General features: G+C 40.1%; 1 protein-coding gene across 1 annotated transcript in view; it reads right to left on the reverse strand.

The window, feature by feature from the left end:
- mto1 (mitochondrial tRNA translation optimization 1) overlaps nucleotides 1-13,476 on the reverse strand; it is a 36,119-nt gene that overhangs the window by 21,651 nt on the left and 992 nt on the right. The window contains exons 3-7 of the mRNA XM_060939375.1: nucleotides 13,244-13,443; nucleotides 12,235-12,352; nucleotides 11,861-12,159; nucleotides 11,642-11,754; nucleotides 11,120-11,310 (exon numbers count right to left, since the gene is read on the reverse strand). Coding sequence (XP_060795358.1) covers nucleotides 11,120-11,310; nucleotides 11,642-11,754; nucleotides 11,861-12,159; nucleotides 12,235-12,352; nucleotides 13,244-13,443 — 921 coding nt within the window. The remainder of the gene's footprint in view (nucleotides 1-11,119; nucleotides 11,311-11,641; nucleotides 11,755-11,860; nucleotides 12,160-12,234; nucleotides 12,353-13,243; nucleotides 13,444-13,476) is intronic.

Here is a 13,476-nt window from a genome sequence, read left to right on the forward strand (position 1 = left end):
ACTGTATATTTACGTTATGTGGTAATTTCCAAATCTTTGAATTGTTGTTGATGGTGTTCATTATATAGCCGAGCATGTGCTGGCGGGGAATGTGCGCCTGCATGCGTGTGGATTGACAGGGAGTGAGGTAGGAGTGGGGAAAGTTATCTAGGAAATACCAAGCTGTCAAATGGCTGCTAATTAGGTTACTGGCTGTATTAATTAACTAATTAGTAATGGGAGTTTAGGGATTTGAAACATAGGGCTCTATAATTTAGATATAATTATGGATTATTTGAAATTATCTTTTTTTGACCATTAAATACCATATAGGAGCCACAATGAATTAGACAACAATTAATCAGTGGAAGATATATATTCAAAATTAATCATTTAAAAATGAAAATATATATAATTTTAATTTTCTGGTTTTCAATTTCTCATAAATAAATTAATGATTGATGGAGTCCAATTGATGGAGCAGAACTCAAGGGTTGATAGATGAAGATGAATAGGAAACTATTTGTATCCATTCATCTGTGAGTCAACAGAGGTGTGGAGGTTTTCATTACAAGATATATTATCTTGTCATTTGATAACTAGATTTCAGTGTATAATAGTGATTTACAGTATTAATCAGTCAATTTTGTTTTTATTTGTTTAAATTTGTTTTTATTTGTAGCATTGTTATTCGTTTCTCTTGTCCAATCTAGTGATCTCATCAAGTCATAAATTTTATGATAATGTTACTTTTTGTGATATTGGTTACTGAACTGCAGAGTACTGATCTGTGTATATATAATGGTTAGTGTTTCTGGATCTCATAGTATAGTTATTTTGTTCTTAAAACTATGTTCATAATTTCTACTCTATTGGAATATATTGCTTCTGAACTTCAGCATAATAATTGGTGAATTATGGTATCAATCAGTCTGTTTTACTATATTTTTGAACTTTTGCCTCAGTATATCAAGTATTGATTACTTTTGATTCATAGACATTATGCATATGTTGTGAATTCGGAAACAAATGCCATAAAGATTGTTGGGTTACAAATAGTTTGTGTTTTTTTCTCAAATATTTTTCGGACAAGTCAACTTCACATTCGGACAAGTAAATTTTCTTTCAACTTGCCCGACAGGACAAGTGGTTTCAAAAGTTAATGTAGAGCCCTGAATATCCTCCCCCACTGACCAACCTCCAAGTTCCCTCAATGACGGTCTATCAGACCTAAAGTTGTGAGTGCAGAATAATTTTCTAAAACAGAAAATACAGAAATCAAGCTTATCAGCCCCAAATCTTCATTGTCTAAATCCTCCAGCTTCAGTCTTAACACCGACAGTGCACTTATTAAATCTTCACCTGCTGTTAGAAACCTTGGAATATTGCTTGACCCCTCATTCAGCTTTGCTCCCCACATTAAATCCCTCACCAAGACTGCTTTCTTCCACCTCCGGAACATTGCCCGCCTTCACCCCTTTCTTTCCATTAGTGATGCTCAAACTTTGGTCCACTCCTTCATTATGTCCCGCTTAGATTATTGTAACTCCCTTTTCATTGGCCTCCCTACTACAGTGGTGCTTGAAAGTTTGTGAACCCTTTAGAATTTTCTAGATTTCTGCATAAATATGACCTAAAACATCATCAGGTTTTCACACAAGTCCTAAAAGTAGATAAAGAGAACCCAGTTAAACAAATGAGACAAAAATATACTTGGTCATTTATTTATTGAGGAAAATGATCCAATATTGCATATCTGTGAGTGGCAAAAGTACATGAACCTCTAGGATTAGTAGTTAATTTGAAGGTGAAATTAGAGTCAGGTATTTTCAATCAATGGGATGACAATCAGGTGAGAGTGGGCACCCTGTTTTATTTAAAGAGCAGAGATCTATCAAAGTCTGAGCTTCACAACACATATTTGTGGAAGTGCATCATGGCATGAACAAAGGAGATTTCTGAGGACCTCAGAAAAAGCGTTGTTGATACTCATCAGGCTGGAAAAGGTTAGAAAACCATCTCTAAAGAGGTTGAACTCCACCAATCCACAGTCAGACAGATTGTGTACAAATGGAGAAAATTCAAGACCATTGTTACCCTCCCCAGGAGTGGTCGACCAACAAAGATCACTCCAGGAGCAAGGTGTGTAATAGTCGGTGAGGTCACAAAGGACCCCAGGGTAACTTTAAGCAATTGAAGGCCTCTCTCACATTGACATTAGCCAATGTTCATGAGTCCACCATCAGGAGAACACTGAACAACAATGGTGTGCATGGCAGGGTTGCAAGGAGAAAGCCACTGCTCTCCAAAAAGAACATTGCTGCTCGTGTGCAGTTTGCTAAAGATCATGTGGACAAGCCAAGCTATTGACTAAAGATCACATGGACAAGCTATTGGAAAAATGTTTTGTGGACAGATGAGACCAAAATAGAATGTTTTGGTTTAAATGAGAAGCGTTATGTTTGGAGAAAACACTGCATTCCAGCATAAGAACCTTATCCCATCTGTGAAACATGGTGGTGGTAGTATCATGGTTTGGGCCCGTTTTGCTGCATCTGGGCCAGGATGACGTGCCATCATTGATGGAACAATTAATTATACCAGCGAATTTTAAAGGAAAATGTCAGGACATCTGTCCATGAACTGAATCTAGAACTAGAAAATATGACCACATCACGCCTGTCTTATCCACACTGCATTGGCTCCCAATCAAATTTCATATTGATTATAAAATACTACTATTGACCTTTAAAGCACTAAATGGTCTCGCACCACAGTACCTGAGTGAACTTCTGCTCCTCTATGACCCGCCACGCCTACTTAGATCAAAAGGTGCAGGCTATCTGCTGGTACCTCGTATAGTGAAGGCTACATCAGGGGGCAGAGCCTTTTCTTACAAAGCCCCACAGTTATGGAACAGCCTTCCAAGTAATGTTAGGGAATCAGACACAGTCTCAGCATTTAAGTCTAGGCTGAAAACATATCTGTTTAGTCAAGCCTTTTGTTAATGGTGTTTATGAGGTAAAGGAGTAGATCTGGAGGGTCCTCAGACATAGAGTGTTTTGGTAAACTGGGATGTATGGATGCTGTCAGTCCCCACTCGCTTGCTCACTTGAGTTTGTTGACGGTGTACTGGCTGGCTGCTTTATGTCCCGGGGCTCCCTCATGCCTGTGTTACCTTCTGGCTCTCTCCTTTTAGTTATGCTGTCATAGTTAGTTGCCGGAGTCCCTGCTTGTACTCGGTGCAATATGTATACTGTTCCTACTTATTCAGGTGACATTGGGCATACCTAACCACCTGTGTTTTCTTTCTCTCCCCCCCACCCCAAATCTGTCCCTCTGAGTTACATGGAGTCAACAGGAAATCTTTTGGTGGAGACAGTGGGGACCTCGACTGGCTATCGTAGCCTGCAGGGAATTGGCCGTCAGACATTCTGTCGCATGTCCCAGACCCGGTGAAATGTAACTGAATTGTCTTGGCCAGGCCTAAGGGTCCCATCTGCATCTCATCATTGCTGAGGAGTGTGCTCCCATCACCCAATCAAGCATCCAGCCAGAGCAGGTCATGATATATTTTTTACCATATTAACATGCCATTGTTGTGTGTTATGCCTGATGTAAAGACTCTCGTCTCTGCGAGCCTACCACACAGATTTAATACTTGTCATTTTTAGGGCATACCTAAAAACGTGTTTTCTTTCTCTCTCTCTCTTCCCCCCCATCTGTCCCTCTGAGTTACATGTTGATCCTGGGATTGAGATGCTGGCCTCTTCTGCCCCTCGGACCTGCTTGATCCATCCTGGTGCCCTGTGTCTGGTCGGAGTTTTATCGCCCCACTCCTGTGAAGGACGGCCCCATGAGGACAGTTGAGGGTTATACCTGTTAAAACTGTTAATATTATAGTCAGGCTGTCTGTTGTTGCCCAAATGAGGATGGGTTCCCTTTTGAGTCTGGTTCCTCTCGAGGTTTCTTCCTCATGTCGTCTGAGGGAGTTTTTCCTTGCCACCGTCGCCACAGGCTTGCTCATTGGGGATAGATTAGGGATAAAATTAGCTCATGTTTTAAGTCGTTCAAATTCTGTAAAGCTGCTTTGCGACAATGTTTATTGTTAAAAGCGCTGTACAAATAAACTTGAAATTTGAAACTTGAATCTCAAGAGAAGGTGGGTCATGCAGCAAGACAACGACCCTAAGCACACAAGTCGTTCTATCAAAGATTCGTTATAGAACAATAAAAGTTAATGTTTTGGAATAGCCAAGTCAAAGTCCTGACCTTAATCCAATCAAAATGTTGTGAAAGGACCTGAAGCTAGCAGTTCATGTGAGGAAACCCACCAACATCCCAGAGTTGAAGCTGTTCTATACAGAGGAATGGGCTAAAATTCTTCCAAGCTGGTGTGCAGGACAGATCAACAGTTACCAGAAACATTTAGTTGCAGTTATTGCTGCACAAGGGGGTCACACCAGATACTGAGAGCAAAGGTTCACATACTTTTGCCACTCACATATGTAATATCGGATCATTTTCCTCAATAAATAAATGACCAAGTATAATATTTTTGTCTCATTTCTTTAACTGGGTTCTCTTTATCTACTTTTAGGACTTGTGTGAAAATCTGATGTTGTTTTAGGTCATGTTTATGCAGAAATATAGAAAATTCTAAAGGGTTCACAAACTTTCAAGCACCACTGTAAATCCCTTCAAAGACTACAATACATTCAAAACTCTGCAGTGAGACTTCCTGTGTGGCGCTAGAGAGAGATGGACGTGTAAGAGGAGAGCTCCTCATAGTCGATTAGAAAATTAAGCCTCCTTGAGATAATAAGGTACTGAGATTGTTCAAATTCATCGACAAAGGGAGGAAAAATGCAACAGTCAGAAAAGTGATAAGAAGTTGAACAGAACTAAAATGAGGACGGATTCAAAAACTGGAGACGGGAAGCATGGTGGAGAGGAGGTAACCGCGTGTGGAGAAAATGAAAGTAACCAAAAGACTATTATCGAACATCTTTCACAACTTTCAAAAGAATTTAAAAGCCTGAAGGAAGAAATGAGAAGGGACTTAAATGCTTTCAAGTGTGAGGTGTTAAACTATGAAAGATGACTTTGCTGAGTTTAAAAATGGCGTTGAGAGAGCTAGACTCAGAATGCTAGCATTACCGAAGCACAATCACGCACAGCCGATCTGGAGTCAACCTGCCTGGAGTTCAAAGACGCTCTGGTTGCGACTCTAAGGCAAAGCATCAAAATGAAAGATAAAATGACTGATTTGGAGAGTCGCTCCAGGCGAAACAATCTACGCATTTACGGAGTACCGGAAGACAAAGAGGGGAAATCAGTCACTGACTTTGTGAACGAACTGCTTAGTGAACAGCTCGAACTCCCCCCTGGGATGGACCTACAGATCCAACGAGCGCATAGAGCTCTTGCTCCAAAACCGTCAGCAGGGTCGGCACCCAGATCCTTAATAGTGAATTTTCTGCAATATCACGTCAAGGAATTGGTTCTGCAAAAGGGCTGGCAGAAGAAGACTGAGCTAGATGGGCGGCGAATTTACTTTGATAATGACTATGCAGCAGACGTCTTAGAGAAACGAAAGGCGTATGGCCCGATCAAATCTGTCCTGAGAGAAAAGGGCATCCGCTTCCAAACTCCTTACACTAAAATGCGTATCCACTGGGAATCTGGTCAACGATCATACGAGAACGCAGAAGAAGCAGCGGAGGATCTCAATCGACGTGGATTTCAGGTGACGGTGAAAGCAAAGAGTCCAAACGCGATGAAAATAATGGAGGAACGCCTGGGTGAACTACTCTCGTGGTTCTCTCTTCCATCAGCACCGGCGACAAAGCAGCTCATCGAGCAAGGGAGAGGCTCCTGGAATTCAGAAGAGATTCACAGCCGGGGGAATAAACTACAGTGAGCAGAATAAGAGGAGACACTCACATATTCTGGGAGTGACACAAAGTGAGGTACTTTTAGTTATTTAATGTAAGTGCATGGAGAGTCTCCATAGCTTTTCTTTTGAGGTGTAGCTTATACAAAGTTGAGGCACTCGTCATTTCGCATGTAGGCCTACAAAATACAGATATTGATTTAGATATTATAAATTAGGATGTGGCTTTTTTCCTTCTCAATTACTATTATTATTATTTTATTGATATAATTATTACCACTTAACCTGCTCTAATTATCAACCCGACTGAGGACAATTTAACACCAAATGTTGGACACTTCTAGTGGAGAAGAGAACTTTCTCACTAGGGAGGGCCCCTTCGTGCTGGAGGCATCTTTCCCTCCTCCCCCCAACAGGGAACCCAAAGGATGTTTAAACTCATTCCTTTCTTCTGAAGTCACTAAACTTTATGTAATTGTTCATTGGTTGTTACAGAGTTCACCTGTAGTAACTGTTAAGTTTCAATCTGGATTGTGGAATTACGTTAATATGAATGATAGAGAATAGTGTTAAGATACTGTCATTGAATGTAAATGGCCTGAATAACCCCATTAAGTGACAAAAGGTAATGTCTAAACTAAGGAAGGAGAAGGCCCAGATTATTTACCTACAAGAGACTCACTTGACTGATCAGGAGAGTGAAAAACTCAAGAAATTTGGTTTCATGAACACTTTCTATAGCTGTTTTAGAAATAAGGGCAAAAGAGGTGTTAGTTTATTGATTTCCAACACAGTGAAATTTGAATCCATCAATATGACTAAGGATAAAGAGGGAAGATTTATAGTGAAAGGAAAGCTAGAAAACGAGTTAATGACTTTGGTTAATGTTTATGCCCCACCCAACAGTGATAAGCGGTTTGTTAAATCTCTTCTTGATAAAATAATAATGCAGTCAGAGGGAATATTGATGTGGTGGAGATTTTAACATTGTGATGGATGATAAGATGGACACAACAAACAAGAAAAAAAAAACAATTAACCAAGTAACAAATTATTAAAACTACATTCAAGGAGTTTGGCATAGTTGATTTATGGAGAGAACTCCACCCCACTCAAAGGGATTATACACATTATTCACCGCCCCATGATAGTTATGCCAGAATTGATTATTTCTTTATAAATAAAATAGACCTGTTTAGAATAAAAGAATGTGAAATCGAAGGAGCAGACGTATCAGACCATTGTGCAATGTGTCTAAAAATCCAATTGGATACGCAAAAGAAAATAAAACAATGGAGGTTAAATGTTGGGATTTTAAACGATGAAGTATTGGTTAGGGAGATGACTGAAGAAATTTCAACATATTTGACTGAAAATGATAATGGTGAAGTGAGTCCTGTTATTTTATGGGATGCCCTAAAAGCAGTCTTAAGAGGGAAATTAATAGCAAAAACGGCAGCCATGAAAAAAGCTAGAGAGGGTTTTTCTTAAACAAAAAGAGATTCTGACTAAAATCAAACAACAACATAATTCTGGGGACCCTTTGTTACTCCCCCAAATTAAAGAAGCAAGGGAGAACAAACTATTAAATGCAGAAATTGAAAAAAAAGACAAGATTCCTAAAACAATCCTACTATGAAGTAGGGCCTCTAGATTGTTAGCTAAACGATTAAAGAAGCAACAGGTTGACAGGACAATACATAAAATAAGAGATGTATATACTAACCAGGTAATCTACGATCCCAAAGGGATTGGCTTAAATTTTGTGAACTACTACAAGAATCTTTATAGTCAACCCTTAGCAGCAAATGTTAATCAAATGAGAACCTTTTTACAGAATCTTGATCTGCCATCTATTGGGAAACATCAGAATGACCTACTCACCAAACCATTTACAGTGTTGGAAATAGAGAATGCAATGACTGACCCCTTGAAAATGGTTCCTCCAGGAACCATGACGTTTCAGTTGTCAAGACAACGGAAAAACTAAAATACAAATACAAGAGCATTTTGTTTTGTGCACAAGAGCATTGTGACGTATCTTTCTGTTTTTGTATTTTAGTTTTTCCGTTGTCTTGACAACTGAAACGTCATCGTTCCTGGAGGAACCATTTTCAAGGGGTCAGTCACCAAAGGGTTAAAGTCAAACAAATCCCCAGGTAGCGATGGTCTACCCTCAGAATGGTACAAAACATTTAAGGAACAACTTGTACCATAACTTTTGTCATCTTTTAACCATTCACTTGAGAAAGGCAAAATACCCCCATCATGGAAAGAAGCAGTGATATCAGTTATCCCCAAGGGGAATAACAACGAGACATGCTCAGGTTATAGACCTATATCGATTCTCAACTTAGATTATAAAATATACACTTCTATTATTGCTAAAAGATTTGACCAATTCATGAAGGACATTATTGACGAAGATCAGACAGGTTTCATTAAGGGCCGTCAAACACATGACAATATAAGAAGAACTCTTCATGTTCTAGAACATGTTAAACAAAACAATATCAGTGCTGCATTTATAAGCCTTGATGCCGAAAAGGCTTTTGACTGTGTCAGCTGGGTTTTCCTTTATGAGGTTCTTAAAAAGTTTGGACTGAACACAAAGGCAATTGAGTGTATTAAGACACTCTATCAAAACCCAACTGCAAGAATCAAAATCAATGGCAGCTTGACAGAGACCATACAACTAGAACGATCAACCAGACAGGGCTGTTGCCTCTCTCCAACCCTGTTTGCGATCTTTATAGAACCACTGGCGCAAACAATTAGACAGAGTAAGGAGCTTAAGGGCATCAGAATAGATGGAGAAGAACACATTATCGGCCTCTTTGCTGACGATGTGATCTGTTATCTAGAAGAACCGGATGTATGTCTCCCTAAGCTGATTAGTCAACTGGAGGTCTATGGTTTTTATTCTGGATATAAATTGAATTTGACCAAAACACAAGTTTTAACATTCAATTACTCTCCAACCAAAGATATACAAGAAAAATTCAAATTTAACTGGAAATCAACAACAATGAAGTACCTTGGGGTAACTATAACAAAAACAACAGAAAGCCTATATGGCTCAAATTATGACAAAATAGATAAAAGTATCAAAAAAAAAAAAAAAAAGACATAGATAGATGGACCGTCCTGTCTCTGGACTTCAGTTCACAAATAGCGACAATAAAAATGAATGTCCTTCCACGCCTGCTCTATCTTTTTCAGGCTTTACCTGTGGAAACTCCAGAGAAGCAATTTAGAGCATGGGACAAAACCATATCCAGATTTATTTGGAATGGACAAAGACCGAGAATTAAATTTGTGACTTTACAGTTGGAAAAGCAAAAAGGAGGAATGGCATTGCCCAACCTCAAGGAGTATTTCCATGCAGCACAAATCAAACACATAGTCTGCTGGTGTGATAAATCCTATGAAGCCAAATGGAAGAACCTAGAGCAGTTTGCACAAAAGAGGGAAATCTCAAGTCTTATTGGCGATGCTGATGAAGCCAAAGACTTTTATAACCACATGGGCACCATCACCAAATTTACACTTAGTGTGGTATGACATCACACGTAAACATAAATTAGAGCCGGATACCAGGATGCTTAGATGGCCAGTATATGATAAATGTTTCATTCCAAATACCCAAGATCAGAGATTCAAACATTGGGCCTCATGTGGAATAACAGCTCTGTGTACTGTAATTAAAGAGGGGAGCATTTTGAGCTTTCAAGACTTGAAGGAAAGGTTCTCACTGGACAACCAAGATCATTTTAGATATTTACAGCTTAGAAACTATTACAATAAGGTTAAACCAAACATAAATGTGGACAAAAATAGGGTAATCAAAACTGTAATAGGGGCATATAGCTTCACGAGTAAAAGAATAATTTCTGTGCTATATAAACAACTAATGGAGAGCAAAGGAAACACCACATATGTGAAACATAAATGGGAAAAAGAGTTAAATGTGGATATTTCTGAGGATGACTGGGTACAGATTTGGAGAACCCAGCACTCTACTGCGTCGTCTTGTACATGGAGAGAACATTGCTGGAAGAATGTAATACGATTTTTTATTACCCCCCAACTTAGAAGTAAGTACACATTTGTTTCCCAACCCTGTTGGAGAAAATGTGGTGAGATGAATGTGAATCATGCACATATATTCTGGCTTTGCCCTAATATTGTTCAGTTTTGGGATGAAGTACATTCTGTTATTGTTTCGGTCTTGGGTTATCAAATACCCAAGACTTCCACAGTATTATATCTTGGTAACTTGGGAGGAAACATTGTGGCTAAGCCAGACAGATATATATTCAAAATCTTGATTGCAGCCAGCAAAAAGGCCATAACGAAAAAAATGGTACAAGCCAGAACCACCAGACAGGGATGACTGGTTGAAACTTGTGAAAGAGATGTACATAATGGAGGACTTGACACATAGGATAAGACTGCAAGTTGACACATGTGTAGAAAAATGGATGAAATGGAATGTATACTGTACATATCAATGACAGAATGACTGAAATTATACTATATTGAATACTTCAGAAACATGCCCATCCAGATTGTATATATATTTTTTTATTTTTTGTTGGTTTGTTTTGATGCGTTTTTGTAATGGTAACTGATGGCAATTATTGTTTTTTCTTTACCCAAGTGTACCACTAAAAAATATAAAGTGTTAAAAAAAACTCTGCAGCGAGACTCCTTACCCATACCAAACATTCTGCTCATATCACCCCCATTCTTTCTGTCCAGAATTAAGTATACAATCTTACTACTCACCTTCAAAGCACTCCATAACCTTGCTCCTTCTTACATCTATAATCTTCTGACTCCTTACACTCCATCCCACTCTCTCGGATTCTCTAGCCATAATCTCCTTGCATTTCCTTGCACTAGACTCTCTAACCTGGGTGGCAGGTCCTTCAGCACCAAGGCCCCCATGCTCTGGAATTCCCTTCCTCAACCCCTCTGGCACTTTTCTTCCCTTCCTTTCTTCAATTCTCATCTCAAACCCTTTCTGTTTCATGAACACTTCTCTACTACCACTGCATAAACTCACCACTCTTTAGCAACTTTTTTCCCCTTTTTTCTTTTTTGTGTGTGTTGTTTTCTTTGACCTATGTAAAGCGACCTTGAGTTTGAGAAAGGCATTATATAAATGTAACTTATTTTTATTGTTATTTCTACTGCTTTCAAATGTGACTCCAAAATAAAGAGATCTTTTAGGTGTACCTGGTGTTCTAATCTCCACCTGGTGCAGGGCAGGAATTTCTCGGAGGAGCCGGAGCTGCAGCTCAGGGGGCATCGTCATGGATAAGCCCTGAGGGTACACAAGGTCAGAGGTCAAGCCCTCCGGCTCCAACCATACCTGATGCTGTCGCCCTGGGAAACGCAGAACCCGTGACTCAATGGAAGGACAATATCTGAGGGAAAGAAATGATTAGTCTTCAACAAAATCTTACTGAACGGAAGCTATCAGACATTTTGTTTACAAAGTGACAGAAACGCACTGAGACTTCACACTTCAGCTATGAGATTCCACCATCCAATAATCGTTCCATATAACCATAAAAGGATAAAGGAAAATTGTGGTATAAGAGGAATAAAGTGCTTGGAGACATGCTATTACAGGCAAATCATTTTGAGGTGATAACAGTAATTCTAGTTCATCACACTCGGTCTTTAACTCAAGAGCACACAATGGTTTATTTATTACATGCACCATAAACAGTCCTAAAAGAGGTCATTGAGTACCTGGGTCCTTTGGTGTCCTGCTGTATGTGTGAGTTCACATGCAGGCTCTCACATACCACGTTTTCTACACCTGATGTCGTGTAGGTCAGGTGACATGGAAGCTGATCCTCAGGCTGCCAAACAAACATGATAATCACAACAAACAATGATGATGAAAGCATGAAGCACAGTATACAATCACAAAATGTTTATACGTACAGAGTGATTCAAAATCTTCACCTTACAGTGTGTGTGTTTGTTAATGAAGCTAAATGGAGTTGGCTGTGGGTCAGGAAGATGAAGCTCAGCAAGCGAGAAGTCGATTGTATCTTTAATGATCCGAGGAGGCGTTCCGGTCCTCAGCCGGCCGAGTTTTAACCCGAGCACTTCTCTCAGACTGTGAGAAAGACCAGCACAGGACGGAGGTTCGCCCATCCTCCCTCCTGGAGAGGTGATCTGACCCATGAAGAGGGAGCCAGAAAGGAACGTGCCGGTGGTAATGACGACAGAACTGGCAAGTATTTCCCCAATGCCATTAGCTAAGACAGAATGTGGACATGAGCGGCTTTATGTATTAACAGCATTTGGATAAAAATGACAGGCTCATTCCTTACCCATGCGGACTCCGGTTACTCTGTGTTTTCCTGGTTTTTCTGGGTCTGCAGCAGACACAATTAGATCCTCCACAGATCCTTCCATCACAGTCAGTCTGGGCATATTCAGCAACTGTGACTGAGTAAAGACAACAGGAAAAAGTTACTTTGATAACAAATAAAATAAGGGCCCAGGATACACTCCTGAGACAATTCAACAGTAAGAAAAACTGTCTGAGAGGCATGCAGGGCTGAAAATGTACTTGTAACACTCTTTTATTCACTGGTCAGAAATATGGAAGAATGGGGCGTCGTGGCTCAGGTGGTTAAGGCGCCATACCATAAATCCGGGGACCCGGGTTCGATTCCGACCCGAGGTCATTTCCCGATCCCTCCCCGTCTCTCTCTCCCACTCATTTCCTGTCCTGTCTCTACACTGTCCTATCCAATAAAGGTGAAAAAAGCCCCCCCAAAAAAATATGGAAGAAAAATGTTCAACAAACCTTGACCAAGTGAAAAAAAAAATATCACTCAAGCACTGAGAACACAGTGCCAGTGCTAAGTAAATGATTAGGCAATTATATAAATAACCAGTTTCAAACATTATGAGGGTTGCATCTCTTGGATTTTAGTCTGACTGTATCGTGTCAGTCTTTTTTTTTTAACTAATCACATCGAAATAGTACTTAATCTCTCAATCTCAGTCAAACTCAGTATATTCAATTACACGGAGTGTTGTAGGAACATAGAGACAAAGGAAGCCATGGCCTAACAGTTAGAAGCAGCTTTGGGACCAAAAGGTCACTGGTTCAATTTCCTGGACCAGTAGGAATGGTTGAAGTGCCCTTGAGCAAGGCACCTAACCCCCAACTGCTCCCCAGGCTGCTCTTGGTATGTTGTACATCACTCTGGATAAGAGCATCTGCTAAATAATGTAATAAAGTGAAATTAAGAAAACAAGCCCAAGATACTCCCCTGAGGCATCCAATAGATCACCAAACTAAGGCTGAGCACAAGTGATGAGTGCTACCTGGATGAACTCCCTGTAGCGTCCTCGATCCAGTTGTGCCCTCGGGCCCCACACTGCAGGTCCCTTACTGCGATTGAGGATGGAGAAGTGAACGCCAGCATAGTCACCTGCTCTACCCATCAGGCCATCCAGAGCATCCACCTCCCTCACCAGCTGACCTTTTCCTACTCCTCCCAGTGAGGGGTTACATGACAGCGCCCCTGGAAGAAAATGGTTTTGAGACACACCACACC

This window comes from Neoarius graeffei, chromosome 14 (assembly GCF_027579695.1).
Source record: "Neoarius graeffei isolate fNeoGra1 chromosome 14, fNeoGra1.pri, whole genome shotgun sequence".
Lineage (NCBI taxonomy): Eukaryota > Metazoa > Chordata > Actinopteri > Siluriformes > Ariidae > Neoarius > Neoarius graeffei.